The sequence below is a fragment of the Sturnira hondurensis genome, unplaced genomic scaffold (genome assembly GCF_014824575.4).
Source record: "Sturnira hondurensis isolate 20B ecotype Veracruz unplaced genomic scaffold, ASM1482457v3 Scaffold0015475, whole genome shotgun sequence".
NCBI classification, from domain to species: domain Eukaryota; kingdom Metazoa; phylum Chordata; class Mammalia; order Chiroptera; family Phyllostomidae; genus Sturnira; species Sturnira hondurensis.
In genome coordinates, this window is record NW_028088106.1 from 1,496,443 (window position 1) to 1,520,854 (window position 24,412).

Consider the following 24,412-nt stretch of genomic DNA (forward strand, 5'->3'; position numbering starts at 1 on the left):
TGCTCCAAGTATGTTGAGGACTGTATAAATGTTTCTGCAATGATTTAACCTTGAATTGTGCGTTACTCATGATTCCTCAAGGAAATAGGACTAGCAGGATATGTGGAGTAATGAGTCCCAGTATCTGGCGTCAGCAAGCTGAAATCGCAGGAGAACCAGTGGTGTAGCTCTAGTATGAATTTGCGTAGACCCAAGACTCAGAAAGAATCAATGGTTAAGTTTGAGTGAAGGCAAGGGAAAAAAATGTCCCAGTTCAAGTCAGACTGGAAGAATTTCTCTTACTTATCAGGCCTTTAACTGAGTGGACAAGGGCCCCCAGTGTTAGGAAGGGCAATGTGCTTTAACTTAGTCTACTGATTGAAATGTTAACCTCATCTAAAACTCTCTCATGGAACAATGTTGGACCAACCATCTGGGTATTCTGTTGCCTAATAAGCTGACACATAACATCAACCATAGCAAGTTATTAAATAAATATCACGTATTTTTTCTCTCAGTTATAATAATTGTCTCTGGGGAAGCAAAAGGAGAAATAAGTGCAATAAAGAAGACTTCAGCTTATCTGCAAATTCTCTTTTCTTCTGAAGAAGAAAAAATGTGCATAAAGGATTTCTAAAATATGACTTAAAATGAAGTAATATTTTTTAAATATAATTTTTATTTAATTCTTGTTCAAGTACAGGTTTCTGTCTTATATTCCCAACCCTGCCCGAAAATGAAGTAATATTTGAGAATATCTTTTAAAAGATATGTGAAAAATCTACCCATAACACCATTAGTCAGTGATAAACTACTAAAACGTTTTGATTCAATTCCTTGTAATTATATATCTCTGGAAAGTTATTATTTTCTACTACTAATAAGAATGACAGGTTCATTTATTTAATTCTTACACTGCATGTGGCATTTTCTAATGTATTTTTATGATTCCCACTAGGCCTGACATTAATAATATAAGGAAGATGAAATTACTATTTTGTTTTATGATTTAGAATTTAGATTCAGGATTAATAAACTTTCAAAGTTTACCTAGTTAGTAAATGGAAAATTGGAAATTTAGACCACAAGTTATTTCATTTTGGACACTGAACTCTTAATTACTTGTACTTTAAATTTTTTATCATATTAATTTATATTTTCTTTTTACTTAGTATGAGAATAAGCATCTTACTACATTTTTTATTATTTATGCTATTACAGTTGTTCCCACTTTTTCTTCCTTTCCCTACTGTAAACCTAATTTTTAATGGCTGATTTTAAGCCATTTATCTTTTTTCATACTTGATGTTTGGTATTATTTCTGATTCATTATTATATGCTATTTGTATGTTTGATTATATTTATAATTCTGTCTGTATTTTACTGTACACTCCATGATCGATTTTTATGTCCTCTTAAAGCATTTGAAATAATACTATCGGTTTTAAATTCTGTTACTGTTACTAGTAACAGAAGACTTTAAAGAGATGAAGACTCTAATTTCCTTTATACTATTCTATTGATCTTCCTCAATTTCAGTCCTTATTATAGTTTGAATTTCTGATAAGGAACATTATTTTTAATTATCAAACATCAAGTCTCTTTATAGAAATGTTTTGACATTCATAGTTAGTTTATTGATAAATTTTACAATATTTTCTTTTACACCTGGATCAGTGCTTTCCTAGTTGTACTCAAACTTTTACTTCCCATCATTTATTTGTTAATTTGCACTGTTATGCATGGTAAATGTAGCATATCTTGAAGTGACTTCTCAAAGAATATAAAGAGTGTACACTGTGGAGTTGTGTATATTCCAAATATGCCATTTTTTGCCTTTACATGTGAATAGTTATTCTTTCAGATATCAGTTCTTGGCTAAACAAACATTTTCCTCAAAACTCTAGAAACAGTTTAAAATTATGTTTTTGGATAATACACTTCAAAGTATAAATATGAATTTTACCATTCTGCAATTTTTTTCCATTATTAGTAGGATTTTTAAAAAGTTGCCCATAAGACAATTCCTGCAGACAAAAATTCTGAGGCACACTTTCTTTGAGTCAGCAGATCGCTGTCCTTCCTTTGTTCTGCAGTATTGTTTACAATTCCTATTTTGTTGTTTTATATTTATTTTTAGAAGAGATCTATCAAGACCCATAATTTGACAATAGACAGGGACTAAGCATTGCTTTGAACAACATAAAGTCTGTCCAGTTGCCTGCTTGGCTAAATGTTATCTTAATTATTCAGATGCAATTATGGTTTATGTGTACATTTCTTAGTTTATTTTTTAAATTTCTATTATAGATTCATATATAGGTACTCTTCTGGTATAAATGAGGTTGTTTGCTATCCCAGCTGAATGATTCTGACATTATGAGCTGATGGATTGCACATGCGCACACAGACACAGTAAGGTTTGTGGACCTCTGTCAGGTCTCACCCTGCCTTTGCCTCCCCTGGACTTCCTCTCAGGGGTGGAAAGTAGCACTGTAAGTATCTCCTCTTTTAGTAGGCCCACACCTGATGGTCAGCATTGCAGCAGCGAAGGGTATCTCTCCCACCTGAAGATAGATAAGCATGCCAAATTTCTAGTGGTATCACTTACAAAGGCTTCTGATCGAATATTTAAATCTAGTCCTATTGATTTTGCAAAACTCCTTTAAAATAATGGCAGTAGAATGATCAAGATGCTGAATTTTCAGGGCTTTGTGAGTTTTTCCCCTTCATCTTTGTTTTTACAGTGAGAAGTTGGAGGTATATATATATCAGGTACTAATATCTAGGTGGCTTTTTAAGCTTGCAATTTTCTAATTATTTCTTTAATTTTAATTTTGTGAATCACAATTATCTGGATCATTGGCCTCCAAAATATATTTCTTACTTTCTTATGCCCCATTAAAAACATATGAATTTCTTCTGGGTTGGTCTATTCATATATTGATGTTTTATATAAAAATATGTTGATCACTGTTATTTGTATAGAAATAATCCAATGTAATCAGAGGGGATAAAAAAGAAAATCATTTCATCTATACTTGCTACACTAAACAATGATAAATTAACAAAAATGGGTGAGTTATAATGTAAGAAATTGTTGCATTTGGCTATTAAAAATTCTATATCTTTAATATGACATGCAGCTTCTCTAGGTTTCTTTCAAATGTATTAAGAAAAACTCACAGAAACAATATAGTAAATAATTTTTGTGAATAACTCAAACTGTTTTATGTAAATTATTCCAGTTCCTATTCATTTAATTGTAAAGGTTTTAAAAGTACCAGTATACATTAGTCTTAGTTTGCAGATGAGGAAATTAATGTATGAAAGGACTACAAATAAAGATTCTGGTTGCAGAATATAATGCAAAACAAATACCAATGTATAACTAATGTGTCATTAATGCTGATTCTTCTGGGTTCTCATTTATTCAGGCTAGTTTATAGTTTTGTGAACTGGCCCCAACTGGATTAACTCAGTAATCTGGTCTAAAGAACAAAATATAAATATATATTGCAACCTTTGAGATACGATTGTCTCAGTTTTGGTCATCCTCATTGAATTGACAGCAAATGAACACAAACCCATTGGCAGATGGTCAGGCCAGAATTAAAAACACCACTGGTTATTTCTCAATAAACTTGCAGCATACAGCAATGCCAGAATAGTCATTCACCCAGCAGAAAACCATAGGCATTCTATATGATTGATTAAGGATGAATTCTAAAGCCATGCCTAGAAGGAATCAAGAGTGTGAGTAGGGTACATTCTTTGTCCCTATGAAGTATGTGTGTTATGGTCAAATTTCCTCACAATTAAAAGTGAGGCCAGGTATAACATCATAACTTGGAACCTCCTGCCCTGGAGAAGCATGTGTAAAAGCTAGCTGATCAATGATTAAGTTAATTTTGTAATTTATCTTGACATCTTTGTGGGGAAAACCACAACACACAAAGTTAATAAATAATCAAATGGATAATCTCAACAAAGTAAATGAAGCTCCTAAAAATGATACTTTTTTAAAATAGCAGGATACTTTTGTGGAGAGTAATAATACAGTAATTCTTTAAATGCCTCTTTAGTGGCCTGAAAGAAATGAGAAATGTGCACTTTCTCAATCCTATGAGAGCAACTTAAGCATTGCAAAAATATTGGTCATCCAAGGGTAGCATTGCACAATTATGTGACAGTGGTACTTTGAGACCTTCCTTACCTTCTGGAACACCAGATATGTTCCTCTGTCAGAAACAACACTCCACCATGGCTGGGACACTGCGACAGGTCTTATGTTCTAGAATATATGCAATCGAATGCAGAGTGAAAAGCTTAAGCAGTAAAAAGTTTAGAAGCACCATCTAGATGAATATTTATGGCTTTCTCTGAATAGGAATTCACAAAGATTAAGTACTGGCTGCTCCGAAGACCCCTCTACCTAAGGAAAGATCATCCTACTTTGATCTAAAGGAAAAAATTCAAATCCATAGCAGCAGTTTTCATGCTGCTGTCCTATATTAGGAAGCTTATATAAAGGCATCCAACAACTACAACTTAACATTGCTTTTTTTTTTTTCAGGTTCTTCTCTCTTCCTGTTAAAAAGAAGGGATAGTTGGGATCTCTGTACTTCCCAAACTCAAAAATAATTTATTACGTAAACAAACATGTTCTGTTATTAGACTTACAGGGACAAGAGGAGAACTTTATTTTGTTTTACATACTGGGACTAATGCTTTAGACTAAGTTATCAGAATTTCAATAACACTCAACAGCAAAATATCAGTTGAGAGAGGAGCCGAGAACATTTTAGGACACACTGCCACACTGGGTTGAAAGTGAGAGTCGTAGGCACTTGTCCATGGGCAGCACAGCTTCTTAAACCAAAGTCAGAGACATATGTGTTAAGTCCTATTGCTGATCTGAACTGTGAATCTGAGATGGTTCAAAACTAAAATAAAATGGAAGTTTATTAGCAGGGTTCTTTTTTTTACTTCATCAGGATCTGGACATTAACTCCAGCAATCACTCTACCAATTTTTTACCAAAGCAAATTAATTCTAGAATCAATATTTCCCTTTATAGTGTACTGAAGAGGACTTATTAGTCCTACTAATCAGTACTCCCCTTATTAGTCCTACTAATAAGTAGGACTGATTTTTATATTCTAATAGCAGGTCTCATAGGATATGTGAGCACATACAGTTGCTTGACAGGCATGTTATGATTCATGTAATTCTATTTTTGATTTTGATTAGAGAATTATTTATTACTTTGTCAGTTTTCTTACAGTGAGATAACATTGAATCAAGGATATTTTTACTAGAAATTACCCTGGCAGTAGAATTACAGGTTTTGTATTAATTTTCAAAATCACAGTGCAAAGCACAACTCTGAAGCAAAGTTTGCAATTCTGACATTTGTTCATATACTGGAAGCTACTGATGGCTGTGACCAAATGCCTGAGTGCTTTATGAGTTTAGTCATATTAAGAACTAAAACAAAGTGGCATACATGGGATTTTTCCTATTTGTTCAGTTTGTTGGTCATGGTAGGAACTTTACCACTCTCTCTTTTTATCTACATATTGATCTTTTGCCCTTTAAAATAAAGTAACTTCATCCACATTCTTGGGTGATGGAAAAAGAGCATTAAGTGATGAACCAGTTGAAGTTGTACTTTTCCTGAAGTATTTATACAGTCCCCAGAGATAGAATCTTTCACTATAATAATGGCTAGTTGTAGAATTGTTCATCTCTCTTAATTCTGGTAAGTCAGGCAACAAATACATTAAAAGATCAACTCTATACTTGGTTCTGTTCTAAGCATTGTTCTCTACTGTATGTGACATTGTCCTTCCTACATTGAAGAATCTCAAAGGGAAACATTAGATATGTAAAAATTATTCATAAAATAATTTATTCAAAGAAGTTTGTACAAGGTGTAAGAATTCTAATTTTATAGATGCTCTTGTTCAGATATACTTGCTTCATAATCTTGTTGGTTTTCACAAAAGCTGATAGATTGCCTGAGATGCTAATACACATGATATTGTTACCTAGTTCCACACAGTACGCCAATGCTGGGAAAAAATACGTTTTTTCTTAATGTCCAGGAAACTTGCATTCAGTTCTAAATGAAAAACAAAAATACTTTTATCATGCTTTTCTTATATTCATAATGTAAATAGTTCTATATTTGAACATGGATGCTTTCTTTTTTATACTTCATTTTATTTTTTAAGTTATTGTATTAAATTGATTGAGGTAATGTTGGTTAATAAAACCATACAGGTTTCAAGTGTGCAACTCCATAACACATCATCTGCACACTGTGTGTCTAAGCTTATGCTTTACCCATATTATTCCCTATCATATTAAGTGTTTTCAATAATTGTTTATTCTTAGTTAGCTCTAAGATAACCATCCTTAGATTATGAATTACAAATCTAAACAAACCTGATAACACTAGTAATGTTTTTTTCTGATATAACTACTGATTATATCTGGAAAATTTGGGTTAGGGCTAGCATCAACTAATGATGCCTTATGTTCTGGGAGAACATACATAAGGCATGTATGTTTTGTACATCAGAACCCAGTATCTCAAAATAGAAATTATCTACTATTATGTCAAGAATTATGAATGGTCTGAGATATTATCCTAGTTGAAAGCTAACATGTTAGCCAGAGAGCAGGTTTCATAAATGTTAACAGGCCACACACAATTTCTGGATCAGACACAAAGGGTCTTATTACTTATGGCACAGCTGGCAGCAAGAGTAATGGTTACTTTGGTTTTCCTGGTCTTATCCCACCCTCCAGTCATATGAGAACAAAGCACAGGCAGGACCAGGTGGGTGCTGAACATACAGTGGGTTTGTACAATACCACAACTGAAGAGCTTAAGAGTCTGCCAGAAAAATCTGCCCAATCTTTGTCTGTAGGGAGACATTATCTTTACCTCCTGGTTTAGAAAAAAACCTGCTCTCTGCTCTAGAAGAAGGCACTGTCTCTATCTTCTCAGCATTCTAGCTTATATAGCTAATAGCCTTAGGTGTTAGCTATATAAGCATTCTTGAAAAACAACCAGAATGAAAGCTTACACAAGACATACAGGGAAATTTGCCATGGAGAAATGTCTCTCATCCAACAAATTAGAGTTCAGTGGAGTTTTAGACAAACTTAAAGAACGTCAAAGATACTCATATATGTTTCATTGTATTTGCTGTTACACATATAAGCAATACTTAACTGCTGTTACTGTTACAGTGATATTGAGCTATATTAATGACATTGATATAGATCAATATTAAAACTGCAAACATAAAAAGATAAAATTTTCTCAAGATATTAGCACTACTAATTTCCAAGCAATTATTCATATTTTTATGAAAATAAAACTTTAAACATTGTTCTCACCTGTTTTTGAAAATGTCTACCTTTGTATTAGAAAATATCGAAAACCAACAACTATGTACATATATTTTAAACCATATTTAAAACAAGCTTAGAAAATCTCCCTATTTGCTTTCATTTCATAATGATCTAAAAATCACTTGAAAAATGCTTGAACTCTATGTAAATTTAAAGATCTTATGTTTAGATTGATTTTGTTTAGTTTTAAATATTTAGTTTTAAAATATTATTTTTCTGAGATAGTCTATCATTTCCAAGATATTTTACCCTTCTTTAATATAAATATAATTATTCAGAAGCAATTATAATTTCATTTTTATGGAGATATCTTTCATGTGGTTTGGACTATTGTTCAAGTAACCATAAAAATGCCAAACTTATAAAACTGGTGGGTTGTTATCAGAAGTGAACCAATGGTTTCTTGGGTTTTTCAATCCTTAATATATAAAATAATAGAATTGACTCTTTTTTTAAAACAAACTATAGAGGGAGTAGAAAAAATCTTTAAGCTGAACTTAAATGGGAGACTTCCAGTCAAGATGGAGGCATAGGCAGACATGCTATTTTCTTGTGCAACCACAAGAATTACAAGTAAAACTCCAAACAAGTAACACACATCACTATCAGAAAATCTAACTGTACAGAAGTCTGAGAACCAAAGGTTTCAAGAAGCCACATTCATCCTGATGGATAAGAGGGGCAAACACCAAGAGATGGGTAGAGAGGTGCAGTGTGGCACAGAGAGGGGAATGGGCATGGTGACCCCACGTTCATGTGTGGTAGATAAAAATTAGAAGGGACACTTTGGGAGGTGTCCCAAGCAACCGCAGCCCCAAGCTAGACCATGCAACCTGGGGTTTCAGCACCAGAAAGATAAATCCCTATAACTTCTGGCTATAAAAACCAGTGGGGGTTGGAGCAGCAGATGAAACTACTGAAAAATCCACTTAAAGGGCCCACAAGGTCTTAAAATGTATACAAATCCACACACTCTGTGATTCAACAACAGGATAATGCCTGTAAGGGCACCAGTAGCATACAGGGAGTGGGTGAAGTGACTGGAAATAGAGAGAGTGCTGGGCAAACCTCCAGAATCGAGGCAGTGGCACATTCTCCTCTCTGCCCCCCCGCCTCCCACAGGGTCACAAAGCAGTGAAGTGGGCTGTCCCACCCTGGCAATTACCTAAGGCTCTGCCCCACATAATATACAGGTATGTTTTTGATAACAGTCCACACTACTAAGACAGGGAGTCAAAAAAGCTCTACTTGATACATAGAAACAAACACAGGGAGGCTGCCAAATTGAGAGGGCAAAGAAATGTAGCCTAAATTAAAGAACAGAACAATCCCCCAGAAAAATAACTAAGGAAAACAGAGATAGCCAACCTCAGATGCTGAATTCAAAACACTTAAAGAACTAATTGAATATGGCAACAACACAGAGGAAAACATAAAGGTTAAACTAAATGAAATAAAGAAAAATCTACAGGGAACCAACAGTGAAGTGAAAAAGGCCAGGATTCAATTTAGCAATTTGGAATATAAAGAATAAATAAATATTCAAACAGAAAAAAAGAATATTTAAAAAATAGGATAGTATAAGACTATGGGGCATCTGCAAATGTGCCAGCATATGAATCACACAGATGCCAGAAGGAGAAGAAGAGCGAGAAATTGAAAACCTATTTGAAAAAATAATGAAAGAAAACTTCCCTAATTTAGTGAATGAAATAGACATAAAAGTCCAGGAAGAACAGAGTTCCAAACAAGTTGGACCTGAAGAGGACCATACCAAGATACATCATAATTAAAATGCCAAGGGTTAAAGAGGAAGAGAGAATCTTAAAAGCAGGAAGAGAAAGGCAGAGAGTTATCTGCAAAGGAGTTCCCATGAGACCCTCATCTGATTTCTCGGAAAAAAAAAAAAAAAACCTTGCAGGCAAGAAGGGACAGGCAAGAAGAATTCAAAATTGGAAGCTAGGGCATACAACCTAGATTACGCTATCCAGCAAAGCTATCATTTAGAGTGGAAGAGCAGATAAAGTGCTTCCTAGACAAAGGAAATGTGAAAGAGTTCATCATCACTAAGCCATTATTACATGAAATGTTAAAGGGACTTATTTTTAAAAAGACTATCAAAACTATGAACATTAAAAAGGCAACAAATTCACAGCTATCAACAAATTAAGCTTAAAAAAAAATATTGAACAAACACCCAGAACAGGAACAGAATCATAGATATGGAGATCATTTGGAGGATTATCAGCTGGGAGGGGAAAGGGAGAGAATGAGGAAAAAGTACAAGGATTAAAAAACATAAATGGTAGGTACAAAATAGACAGGGGATGTTAAGAATAGTATAGGAAATGGAGAAGCCAGTGGACTTATTTGCTTAAACCAAGGACATGATCTAACAGTGGATTGCTGGAGGGAAGGGGGTACCAGGAGGAGGAGGGCGAAGGGGGGAAAATTGGGACAACTTGTAGTAACATAATGAATAAAATATACTTTTTTTAAAAAGCTGAACTTAAATGGGAGAAGAAACTGATCACATCGCAAATCAGGTTTCTTGTATAAATAGAATTAATACAAACTCTGAGAGACAACAGTTTCTCTCTGTATTAGGCTTAATAATTATAGTGAAGAAATTAATCAAACTATGATCCATTAAGTGTCCAGTCTAAAGTGAACTTAAATGGATTTGAAAAATGAATCTATAATACCCTCAAGATCTTAGTGTCTAATTTGCCAGACTTGAAACTCAGAATAAGGAAATATATGCATGCTATTAGTAGTAAATTCTACAGATTTTGAGGAAAACGCTCAAGCCTGAAGTGGTCAGACCTATCCCTTGTACACTTTCATCTCCTTTTGGTTTCCCGTTCTCACTCCCGGTTGCTACCATAAAAATGTACCTCAGGGTTGAATAGGGGACCCAGTGATCTTCCCTCTTTGAGAATATTGTTGTCATTTCCTTTTTTAAATTTAAAAACACACACACCACACAATCTGTTACTTTCCAGTGACCTCACAGAAATACATTGTTAGAGAAATCACTGCTATAGCATTTTGTGGAGGAAAAGTTACTGTCAGTTCCTACATACAGTGTCTGCTGTCTGAGAGATAGAGGTCAGAAGAAACACAGGGCTTCTTTTATTTGAATTTTATATTTCATTTACTATATTACATATTTTTTGCCTTTAAAGCCTTAAATAGGAGTCTGAATTAATAAGGCAACTTTTTCTCTGGCCTCACAAACCTACACGTTGATGTCTTGCTGCATACGTTTCTGAAGCAGATTCTCTGCAGTTAGGGTCCCAGAGTCACACTCCACCTCCCTTTATTTATTTGCTTGTTTGTTTGTTTGTTTGTTTGTTTCAGCAGGGGCAATACAAAGATTAACAGGCTTCTAACACAACATATTCTGCAAATGCCACATTTTTCTTATCTCTTATTACTTAAATATATATAATTTTGTGACAGTTCATCCATCTAAACCAGTTATATAAAATAAAGTTTAAAGATATTAGAACTGGGGAATAAAGATCAGCTTTTGTTCTTCCTATCAATAAAACAACCTTTATTATTCCAAGCCCTTTCATTCTGTGAAACATAAATCTTTTACTTTAGCCATCGTCACAGGTTCCCTTTTCTTTCTAGACTCTACTTAATTCACTCAAAGAAAAAGGAAGAATAGTAACACTTTCAATTTGTGAATAAATTCCAATTAACTGAATTCCTAACATTTGATTACAGGACATGAAATATATGGAGGAAAACACTGTGAAGAATTCAGATATTTAATGTGATTGTTTTGATTAACTAAGTACTTCTTTGAGTATTGAATAGACTTGAGTATCTCTCTCACTTACAGATCAACAAAGTAAACAGTTATCCATGCTGTCCTCTGAGATTATGAATGAAAGCAAAGTAAAACTGCAAAACAAATATTAATATAACATAGTATATTATTATTATTGTTGCTATTTTGGTGAGTGTTTTTTTTTTTAATTTTTAGTAGAACAATTATTGTCAGAAGAACTTAAAATGTTCTCATTTCCAGAGATTGGTGTCACTACAATGCTATCATGTTTTCATATATTCTATATAATGAAATGAATCAGTTTTTAGTTATAACAACAATTACATTTTAGTGAACGCAATATAGCTAGTATTGTTTATATGCCTTGGATTTTTTTAACCCTAGTTAACCCAGAAGAAGTATTACCTCACATATGTAAAGTGGGAGAATTTCGTTGCAAAAACAGACACTGTATCCAAGCTCGGTGGAAATGTGACGGCGATGACGATTGTCTAGATGGAAGTGATGAAGATTCAGAAAATTGCTGTATGTTCTCCTTCAAGTAATGTTAAGTCTTCCTGACTCTCTGAGTGTGTAAACTGTGAAAAAAGTTAATCAAAATCCAAAAATATTTTGGGGTCAAATTGCACTTTTTTCTTTTTCTCAGTCATTCTTTTGCATGGTGATTAGGCTGTAGATTGCCTCTTTGTATAGTTTTGAAGCACTGACTTTCTCATTCTTCCCATCTTTAATATCGTTGTTTTGGTTGCTCCAGGAGTCCTTTCCTTTTCTTTCCTATCTGTGCTGTCAGTGCCACCATACCATTGTCAGAATGTCCTTAGGATCTCTGAATTTAAAGACGTGGAAAATCAGTTTAAACTCTCTCAAGACAGAATTCCTCGTACAGAGGGTCACAATCCGTTCCATTGCTCCTTGGCAAGTAAGCGTTGAAAGAGATCCAAGGAGACAAGAAGTGGGTTTGGAACATGTTATTACCTAACCTGACTGGCTCAGTACATGGCAGGAAACACATATGCAGCACTCAGATTGAAATTAAAGCTTTGATTATTCTTCCTTTTGGCTTCTTTTTAGTTATCTACCATTTGCTGCAATAGAAGTAATTTCATGTTTTTGTAGGAATAATGAAATGTTCTGCATACATGGAAGGAAAACAATTTGAGAAGCACATTAAATACTGTTTTTAGAGTATATATGATTAAATGACTACCTGAATGGTTCTGACACATATATAACATTTTTATATGATGAGAGAGGGGTAGATGCCAGGCATATGTATCTTTCCTCTCTTGATTTGACTTTTTTTTTTTTCAGTCAAAGACACTTCAAGTTAAAGTGGCTGAACTAATTGTGATTAATTGGCAATTCTCTATTTTCCTTTTTTTAAAAATCAATAATATAAAAACAATTTTTTGAGGATTCATTATTAAGAATGAACAAAGTTGGCTGGGCATCCATCTATGAAATTATCCGTGCTTTGGTACAAAAACACAAGAACATGGACTTTCAAAATATTTTTGAATTGTGTATAAATATATAATATTTATAAATTGTCACCAAAATATAAATATAGCAATACTTATCTTTTAATTTCCAAACATGGACTCTGACTACAAGATTATGCAGTTCTTATTTTTTAAACTCATTAATACCTACAGTATAAAGTGTAAATCTACAAATAAAATGTTAAATACTAATTGATAAAATTAAGCAAAAGTGTGGGAGTGAAAAGAGCATCTTTATCTAAGAGTAAGAGGTATATTTTCCTACTTTTTCTTTTACACAAGTGATGTATTATTTACTGATTAAATTAATTGTCTCCTATCTTCTGACTCACTCTATTTATTCATGGTTTTAGTGAATGCTCCCCACTTAATTGCTACCTAAGTAATCAGTGCCAGCACAAGCCACAAACATTTCGTCACAATACCCATGCTTCCGTCCTTCAGCTCTGTGCTTCTGTGAGATTGCTCTGTTCACCAACTGCACAAAGAAAAGTGTTTCCTTTGTGAATATAAATGGGTATTACATGTGTATCATCAATGGTAGTGTTAACATTTTGTCAGTACTTTTTTCTTATTTCATCATGTTCTATCTCATCACCCAAGCTTCCATCATCATTGGTTTTTCCTGGAGTCTTTTAATTTACTCATAGTCTATATTCAATTATATTAATAAATCATCTCTTTTACCTCCTCAATAGTTATTTTTGCATCTTTCTCTCTTCTCAGTCTTTACTGGCTAAATTAGGTTCATGTGTTAGATTAACTCAGCAAGCGCCCTGCTGTTCCTACCAGAATGTCTGCTTTAAGTAAAGCCCACTTTCCATATGGCTTCCAGAGTGATATGTATATACTGAAATCTAATCTTGACATTTCAATAACTATATAATCAATAAGTTCAATTCTAAAATTCATTGACTGACGTGTAAGGCACTTTGTTATATCTCATCTTTACATTTTACCCTCTGTGTCCTTATCAAGCTGAACTACAAGTAGATCTCAAAAAAGCATTATTTTTTCTCTGTTTCTAGTTATGAAATTCACCATCATTTTTAAATTAATTCTACAAAGAAGTCTTTGTAACACCGAAAAAGCCTCCTTCTCAAAATAGGTGAACTGGAGTAAATATCTGTGTATTCTTTTACTGTGGTAGTTTCCGCAGCTCACTGTAATTATATGCTTACTTAGATGGTGCATCTAGTAGATGGATTTCTTCATGAGGGGACATGCGACCTTGTTGTATCTTTTGAATTTAGCACAGTACCTAGCACATTAATGAATAGGTGTCTAAATAAATGGGGCAACAAAAAATTGAACATCTCTGGCCACCTCCCAACAGAATGATGGCATCTCTAAACATTTTAGCAATTCTGAACAGCATTGTATTTCTGGGGTTCCATGGTTGGTGTCGAGAGCTATATAATTATATCCGAGGATCACTGTATATTTTAAGTACTCATAGCTCTGACCCTGAATTCTGTTTTCATTCTATTTTCTATCCTGTAACTTTCTAACTCTAAAACACAAGACTATGGATTATATTTGCTCCTCCTTTTTGAACTCCTATTTCTACGACTGATGGAAATTGCAAAGGCCCTTGGTCAAGCTTCAATGAAATGTTTATATGTAATATTGATACTTTAAGATGTTAACCCTTTCTTATATCAGATAATGTTTATTCTAAGAAGCTGCTATTCTTGCTAGAGTCCTGAAGTGAGTAGAAAATATTAATATCCTTAAATTCCAGAAAGCATAAAGTTTTTCCACCTTATTTAAAATGTACATGAATAGAAATTTTCCTTAAAAAGTGATAAAATCTGTTTACCACCAAAGCTACTATAAATAAATAGTGTTTTGTAGAAACTGACTGGAAAGGCCTATATCTCTTATGTATCAGCATGATAAAAGAACTATCTTTAAAGTTCTATGTAGAACTAATGCCAAAATTTATTTTTGTTATACAGAACTGCAACTACTGGGCTTTAGAAAAATTACTTCAAAAAGAATGTTGGAGTTTTGAAACAAATACTGAAGAACATGCCAACTCAGTCAGTAACTTAGCCTCAGGAATGCAGGAAAAATAATCACATAAGGTTAAGTTTAAGATGGCCTCCTGTTGTGCTTAGATATTGGGAGGTTTAATTCTTAGCTGTGCACAGCTTCCCATATGAGAATTGGTCTTGTCCTCAGTATATTTGGTGCTTACATATTTGTTTGTACTAGGAAAGAAAACTAATAGCAATCAGTTTTGGTACTGGAATAGTGTATGCAGGATCTCATACTGAGCCAATTCTAGGTCACAAGTGATGCTTTCTTTTAAGGACAGATTTTACTTCCAGTCCTAAGAAACACTGGATAAAGCATTAAAAAAAAGTAGGCTTATTTAATATTCCAAGAATTACTTAAGTGAATGTGTGATATATATATTGCTATATATATATTGCACAATATCTATTGTTATATATATATATATATTGATATATACTGTTAGATAATATTATACATATTTGTTATATTTCACATTAAAATTTGAGGTTACTTTTAAGTTAAAAGTAACTTGGTTTTAACTTGGTTAAAAATTGAAATTGAGTAATCTTTTATGTTAAGGAATGAAAATGAAAGTTAATGATGCAGTTGGTTTTAGTGAACACATGAAAAATAAATATATTTACTTTTATATGAGATTTAATTACTTGATGTCTTCTATAAAATTATTGCATTTTAACAGAGACTGGAATATTAATAGTTTTGATAAATAAGACACTGCATCAAATAGCTGACATATATTGTACTCTAATAATTACTGTAACTTTTCCATAACTAACTTAAAGTAATCATAACTCTGTTTAAATTTATATCATTGAGCTTTCTTCTTTTCTCCCTCTACCTCCTGCCCTAGTCAATCATAGCTGTCCTGATGATCAATTTCAATGCAAGAATAATCGCTGCATCCCCAAGAGATGGCTCTGTGATGGAGCTAATGATTGTGGGAGCAATGAAGACGAATCCAATCAAACCTGTGCAGGTAAAAATTTTCTTGGAGACATACATAAATCTCTTCCAAAGTTAGTCTCCATAAAAATGCAGGTCAATGCTCACTAGTGCTGCTGATATGATTATTGGAGTAGTAAATAAATTCAGTGTTTGATGCCACAAAACCTAGAATATAATTATCTTTAACTTAATCTCTGGGCATGCCTCTGCTTTCCAAAGTAATCTGGCACTTTCTCTGTCCATATGGACTAACTGGTGATACACTGCTTGGACAAGAGTTGTCCCTGCTAAGTCAGATTTGGCAGTGGAGGTTGAGGTTGGTTAGCACGCGGTGATATAAGCCACTCAGGAGAAGAACTCTGTTGTTACTTTTGTTGTTTACTTTTTACCTTGGAAAAATAATGTATGCATTTTATGCAGAATTTTGAACAGTTCTCTCTGTTCCTGGCACATTGTTTATGTGGGGTAGGAGATTTTTTCCCCATGAAGTCCCACCACTACTAAGCTTATTTATATTTCCACATTATGTGTCCCGTCGTAATAAACTTTTGAATCCTTAGCCAGATTCTTGTTGAACAGGAACATGCAGTTTGTGGTACAGGTTGTAACAGTGCACCAGAAAGGTTGTTATTAGTCAGGTAAATGTTAAAAAATGATACTGACCAGCAGCCGCCTAGTGATGCTTTAAATGATGAAAAGGAAGTAGTTTATTTGATGCCTTATAGTAATATAATCAGTAAAATGTTTTTCGAAAACTATACACAACAACATCAAAACGTATCAACCATCTCACTTTCTCTTTCCTAGAATAAGCATTACTAAATGAATATTATCATGTATTAGTGAAAACTCTTGAGGTAGCTTATAAGCACTCCAAGGTCAAAAAGCCTGGTTTGAACTCAGTTTTTCCACTTTTTTCCCCTAGAAAAACTTGTACCTCATTGTATTTTAATTTACTCACATATTTCTTTCAATTCTATAATAATATGAATTAATAAAAAATTGCTTCCAAAGAGCTTTTACCAAAGAGCTTTTCAAAGAACAATAACAACAGCAAAACAAGTGCCCTTCCATAATTCTAATCTCCATCTTATTTTCAGTTTTTTCCATAGTGACCAACTTGCTGAGAATCCATGAGCTAGTTATTCTGTTGCTCCTTGATTAAAAGCTTAGGCTAATATCATGGAATAGCTGATTATTTTCAAGGTATTTTGTGTGTCTGATAAGGCTATTTTACAAAGTGCAGTCTGATAGGACAAGTGGCCCCAGGCACCTGCCTTCCAGTCCCTTCATCTCACAGAGAAAGGCATGAGAGAAAGAACTTGCCCTGATTGACATCCTTGGTAAGAATTTAGGGCAAAGTCAATTTGTGAGTTCTTTCTCTGAAGTAGTTGCTCCTTTTATCAAACTGTATGATCCTGAAGATCAGCTAGAATTTTAAGTATCATCAATTTAACTTTGGTCAGGTTGTCTTACAACATTACTACAATTTAGAATGAAACCTCCTTCTAGGCTGGGGCAATTATTATTCTTTTCAGGTTAAGATTCAAATCAGAGATTATACTTTATTACATCCTAAACAGATAGATCTGCTTTGAACTTAAAATAAAAAGGCATTGCTAACTCTATAATTCTACATCTCCCTTATTTCTATTAGATTTAAAAAATCTACTTGTTACTACATGATTTTTAAAGGAATATTTTTGATTGACTAGTTACTTTTAGTAGTAGATGTGAAAATACTATGTGTGATAGCAAATAAAGCAATCAATCTTAATTAGATATCCGAGACTTTTCAGGCCTGTCCTTCACTAGAAACAGCAGAACTTGCTGGCACTTCAAGTGATGGTGGGACTCTAAGTACTGCCACTCAGTACTGAGTCTTCTTGTCAGTGTGTTTATGCCAGGTATTTTGATCATGGTACAGCTGAAGAAATTAAATAAAAAGAACAAAGGGAAAAATAAATATGCCTTTAGCTTGAAAACTAAGGATGTTGTCATGATACAATGTATTTCCACTTTGTATTACTAAAATAAGTAAATAGGTCACATAGTTCATTATATTGGAAAAATGTAGTGAAGTTATTAGATAATTTATCTGGCTGAGTCATTTCTATACATTTCTCAATGTAGCTATATACAATGTAGCTATACATATGCCCACAGGGGCATTATTTTCTAATTAAATCCACTGTCCTGTCGCTTTAGAATTATGACGACTTTATATCTAAAAGAAAATTCTTTCCTACAGGAACCTAATTTCTGATTTTGTTCCTTTGGGATTTCTCCCTCATGAATTTACTAATTTAATAAATGCTTATCATGGCACAGGAGATAGGATGAGAAAAAATACACAATACTTTTCCTTGAGAAGCTAAGAATGAAGAGGGGGTGAAAAGAAAGTGTACAAGCAAACAGGCTATTCTCCTGCAGCATCCAAAATACTCAGTTGAAACACATGGGAGAACATAAGAACAACTTAGTGTTGGGCTATCTTTAGGCTTCTGAAGGAAGTGATTTCTAAGTTAAACCTTTTCAAACAGCATAGGAATATTGTTTAAATAACAATTCAAGCCACTTAATTAGGGAAAAATGTTATTTGATAAAACCAAGCATTGGCAAGATTGTGGGAAAAAAAGAAACTGTAATATGCTCTTGGTGATTTTCTACATTGGAAAGCAGTTTGGCCAAATCAAGTGCATTTGCACATGTTATTGCTTTCAAGTCTGTAGTTTCAGTTTCAGGTTTATAGTCTAATATATAGGAGACAAGACAGAAAACTGTACTTGAACAAGAATTAAATAAAAAAATATTTTAAAAAAAGAATTCCATTGCCATTATGTTGGCATCACTGAAAATAGAAAAACTACTCAGTGCTCATTAATGGGAGAATGGCTAGGTATATTGTGTTATATTAATATAATGGAATGCTATTTATAATTAAAATGAATTAACTGGAACTGAAGTATCAACAAGAATGTCTTGCAAAAATAATTTTAAACAAAAAAAATAAGTTGCTGAATATAAATAATTTAACATCATTTCTATGAAGTATAAAACTACAAAACAATTCTATGTGCTTAATGATTTCTAAATTGGTAAAAATAGAATTCATGAAAAATGGATTCAAGAAAAATGAAAAAAAAAGACAAGTTAAGGCTAACCATTACCCCTAGAAAGAGAGAAAGAAAGTGGATATGATTGGGAAAGATTTATATAGGGGACTTCAAATGTAACTTTATTTTTTTTCTTAAATGAAGTAAAAATCTGTAGCAAATATAGAAAAACATATGAAGATTTGATAGAGCTCTATGATGGCAAACTGGTGCTATTGATAGTACTTTCTATAATTTCCTGAGTGATTGAAATATTTTACTAGAAGAAAGGAAAGGATTGATCAGCATAGAATGAAGAGGGTGAAGTGAGGAAAGGGTAGCAGACTGGAGAGTGTGCCTGGAAGAGGAAACAGCATACACACAATGGGTTAAATCAGAGCTAACGAGCTTGGTATTTCTCCCTCAACACACACACAAAATTAGATTTGTGTAATTATGAGGGAGACCCACAAACCAAAGATGCGAAGTGGTTAGATTTGAAATTCTGGTTTTCCTCACAGAAACCATGATGATCCTTGGATTAAAGCCTAGGCAATTTCAGACTAGCATTTTCTCACACCACAGAATTTTGGTTAGATTACATAATCTGTTTTTCTCACATCCTCCTCAAACTAGACAGATATAGTGGCATTAAGAAAATCTGATGTATTTTAAAAAATCAGACTTTGTTTTATAAGCTAAAGAGTATTTTTTAAAAGATTTTGTTTATTACATTTAGACAGAGGAGAAGGAGAGAAAAAGAGAGGGAGAGAAACATCAACATGTGGTTGTCTCTTGAGCGCCCTCTACTTGGGACCTGGCCTACAACCCAGACATGTGCCTTCATTGGAAATAGAAATGGTGACCCTTTGTTTCACAGGTTGGCTCTTAATCCACTGAGTGATACCAGCCAGGGCAGATAAAGAGTATGTTTTGATATAACATAGGTTTTGTCTAAATAGAGTGATCTGGTTAAAATATAACAAAGGCAAGAATTAGGAATAATGTCTTCAACTTTATTCTCCTCCTAAAATTGGTCCTGTGTATTATGGGATTTCTCATTGCTACATGGTTATATAAGAAACATAATTAGTGATGGGTAGAAAAATTCACATTATAGCAATGAATTTCTGATTCTCTGCCAGGTAATTCTACTGAGGAAGTGTAAATTCCCTGTTCATGAGAGCAGCATTTGCAACCAAATTAGAGTGTTTGGGTGCAGCTCTGCTTAATCTAACCTCCAAACTAACTTAGATCTGATGGGAACAACAACTGAAAAAGTAGAGGTTATATCTTCTTGATATAAATCAAGTGATTAGAAAGTGCTAATTTAGTCAATGTGATTATATCATATAGGCAGACAGTACTTGTAGATTTATGCAATGAAACATCTTTCTTATCTGAAATCATTTCAATTTTCTTAGTAAACAAAGCAGCTCATTTTCTCTAAGATTAGAACAGACAATGAATTCACATATTTCCAGGGCATACTGCTTCTCAGTGATAAAGCAGTAAATATTCTCTGCAGTAATAATTTATAACAGTTTTTCAAGCTTCAGAATTAATGAGATGACACATATTTTTAACATGATGATTTTGTGAGATAGGCTTTAAGAGTTCTTTCTCATTGTCCTTTCTAATTACCAAAGTTTTCTTAACAAGAGAAAACAGGCTGAGAAAACTTTGCTAGAATTAAACCTACAAAACCAGGATAGAATACAGTTGCATAAGAACATCAAATTAAAGTATATTAGAAAAATTAACATATTCTTACTATGGGGTGAATTAGAATTTAATGAAGATAAGAATATATGATATCTCTCTTTAAAGCAAGAAAAAAAGAAATACTGAAGAAACAGAATAGGTAGAGGATTAATAAGGAAAAGAATGATGTAGGAAAGAAAAAGTGGAGAGAGCAAAAAAAAGAGGTAGAGAGGGAGAGGAGAATAACACAAAAAGAAAGGGAGGGAAGGAAGAACAAGGAAAGTGAAGAGGAAAGAGAGAAGAGAAAAATGATTTAAAAAATACCTCTCATTAAATTCCTCTTAAAAGTTAAAGGTATTTTCTGCAGCCAGTGGAACAGCGCAGAGACATGTAAAGTTGTATTAATCTTTCTCATATTTCTATGTTCTCTCCTTACTAACAGATAAACTAATGTCAACATCTTCCTTCTTCTCTAGGCTAAAGCAAATATATAGATATTTTTTCAAGTAAGCATAGTTTTATTAAAATTACCTAGGGGCTTTTTTGACTTAATCTAATGTTAGAATAATTCAACAGAAGACCTGTAGAATTAGCCCAATGAGACAACATAGAAATATTTAATCCTACTTGAAACTCAACATTGCAAGCCTCAGTAACACACATATTTGTTGGGATACTAAAAATCTATTAATATAAAGCATAATATGTAAAAAAGGAATAAATCTAATATTATAAAAATGTTTTATTTCAGGACCCTTATCCACATAAGCAAAGCAAAAATATATAGTGTAATAATTTTCCTGGTATTCTTAAGTATAGGCACTGAGGATTGAAATGATATATCTAATCCAATATATTCAACCAAGCCGTTAAGTTTTTCATTTGTTTTTCTTGAGTAATCTTTGAAGTAGTCACTAATACATCTTTAGATGGCAAATGTACTTCGCTTAAAAGAGAACACGTAGTATATAACTTTCAAGAAATTATTTTAAATGACCTTTAAAAACCTGATTTATGGAAACCTATTTTATTATATTTGGATGACTTAGCTTTGAACCACTCTATTTTATACCTATAATTAGTAGCCAAGTCAACAGTGTGTTTTGAAGAAAAAAAACACATCCTTATTATTCTCAAGCCTAGGAAACAAGAGGCAATGCACATGTAATCTAAATAATATTATCACAGAATAGTCATAAAAGTCCATATATATGGACTTTTGTTCCTCATCTGCCTCATCTTCATCTAACCCAAATATGAACAGGTTTAAGTATGCACTTCCCAACATTTCTCTCTCTCTTGTCCACTAAAAAGGAAGCATTGGTGGGATATTAATACTCATGAACACAAATTTGTCGTTCAGAAGGACAAAAAGAAAACAAAAGAAAATCACACACTTCAAAATGACTATGTAACAACCTAAGGCCTGGGAAAAGAGTCGGGGAAACTATCTAGATCTTCCTGCTTTCAGAGGTTAACCTGACTGCAATAGAAAAAGGTAATCAAAATCCTTGTAGAACACAACCCCTTAATAGAAGAGTTTTAATAACCTGACTTTGGCTGACATAAAAACCAAGGCTCCGTGTGTGTTCACTGAATCTCTTAAAAAAAGCCCAAAGCAAAGTTCATTAATACCTTTTATTAAAAATTAAATACCATATGATCTCACCTTTAACAGGAGCCTAAACAACAGAACAAACAAGCAAGCAAAATATAACCAAAGACACTGAAATAGAGAACAGGCTGACAGTGACCAGAGGGAAGAGGGGAGGAAATTTCAGGGCCAAAGGGGAAGGGTTTACAGGAACAAGTATAAAGGACACATGGACAGTAACAAGTGGGGTTGGAAATGGGAGGGAGGTGGGGAGTACTGGATGGGGGTGGGATGGGATGGGAGTGAAAGACAGAAAATTATATCTGAACAACAATTAAAATAAATAAATATATGTATATATTTTTATATAATTTTACTAAAAGTGAGTTAAAAATCCATCTTAGGGTTAAGTTTTTATTTAAAAATATATTCTGCATTCTGTACTGTTGGACCATTTAGAGATCAAAAAAATAAATGCATTGCCCATGACTGGTGTGTCTCAGTGGACTGAGCGCCAGACGGCTAACCAAAGGGTCTCCAGTCCCAATCAGGGCACATGCCTGGGTTGTAGGCCAAGTCTCCAGTGGGGGGGCACTCAAGTGCCAACCNATAAATAAATATATGTATATATTTTTATATAATTTTACTAAAAGTGAGTTAAAAATCCATCTTAGGGTTAAGTTTTTATTTAAAAATATATTCTACATTCTTGCTCTGTACTGTTGGACCATTTAGAGATCAAAAAAATAAATGCATTGCCCATGACTGGTGTGTCTCAGTGGACTGAGCGCCAGATGGCTAACCAAAGGGTCTCCAGTCCCAACCCATGCCTGGGTTGTAGGCCAAGTCTCCAGTGGGGGGGGCACTCAAGTGGCAACCACACATAGACGTTTCTTTTCCTCTCTTTCTCCCTTCCCCTCTTTAAAAATCAATAAATTTTAAAATATATATATGTGCGTATATGTGTGTGTGTGTGTGTATATATACACACACACACACATATATACACACACACATACACATACACACATATATATACACACACACACATATACACACATACACACACATACATGTAAATGTATACATGCATACATTTACACACACACACACACTGACAATGTTAGATGAAATAGATAATTCTGGCCTCAGTTGGTGTGGCTCAGTAAATTAAGTGCTGGACTCCAAAGCAAAGGGTTGCTGGTTCGATTACCAGTCACAACATATGCCTGGGTTGTGGGGCAGTTCTCCAGCAGGGGGTATGTGAGAGGCAACCAAAAGTTTTCTTGAGTTATTGGCAAACACCATTAAAAATTATTTTTTAATTAAAAGTTGGATGAAATTTAATTCAACTATATATTCATAAGCATGTGACAGAACAAAATTAAATAATAATTTTAATTGAAGGGCAAAACATGTAAACTGTAGAGAAGACAAGCAAGCTGGCATTGTCATAAGTTAAATAAAAAATTACTTTCAAAATGTTTTATCTAGTAAAGCAATATAATATATTTAAAAAGATATTGAATGATTTATCTTAATGCTGTTGGAAAGGCCTGTAAATTTATTCTTTGTAAATTAATTGATCATCATAGCTAGGACATGCCAGTCGGACCAGTTTTCTTGCGGAAATGGGCGCTGCATTCCGAGTGCGTGGCTGTGTGACAGGGAAGATGACTGCGGAGACCAGACAGATGAAAGGGCATCTTGTGGTGAGTTGGGCGTGAACCCTGGTGTTGGTAGAGACTGGGCCAGATAGAAGATTCTATCACTATAATCTCTATTAAAAGGCTATTCATTTCTTTATAAATGCAAGTCAACAAAGTCTTTTGGGCACAAGCGTATCATTTCATGATTCAAAATATATCCTATTAATGAGGAAGTGCCATTTCTTCAGGTAAAGCAAATGGATATAAACATAGTAGCTTTTATTAGGAAGTGATTATTATAAAGAAAAGGCTGACATTGTCTAATGATCATTATTAATATTATGTCTATATGATTATAATTTTCAAACAGAATATCACACTGAGTGACATTTGGAGAAAATGAAGACATGTTTCTTGTTGGCATGCCTATGTATATTCTTAGAGAAATGAACAATAAAGGCCAAGAATACATAGTTGGTAAACCATATGTTTCATTTCTATAGATATTTTATTCTGAAGGACAAATTGTTATTAGTTTAAGAAATTTTGCTAGTAAAATTCCTTGTCACTTTTCTTTAATCCTCCTACTTTTGAAAACAATAAATTTAATGTTATGTGAAGTTATAGCTTTAATTTCTCTCATTTGAACCCAAACATCAGTA

The 24,412-nt window shown here is 33.5% G+C and overlaps 1 protein-coding gene across 1 annotated transcript in view; it reads left to right on the forward strand.

Annotated features, from left to right (window-relative positions):
• Positions 1-24,412, forward strand: part of LRP1B (LDL receptor related protein 1B) — a gene marked incomplete at its 3' end in the record, with an annotated part of 1,343,287 nt that overhangs the window by 762,272 nt on the left and 556,603 nt on the right. Inside the window, exons 16-18 of the mRNA XM_037064526.1 lie at positions 11,600-11,740; positions 15,614-15,739; positions 23,697-23,813. Coding sequence (XP_036920421.1) covers positions 11,600-11,740; positions 15,614-15,739; positions 23,697-23,813 — 384 coding nt within the window. The remainder of the gene's footprint in view (positions 1-11,599; positions 11,741-15,613; positions 15,740-23,696; positions 23,814-24,412) is intronic.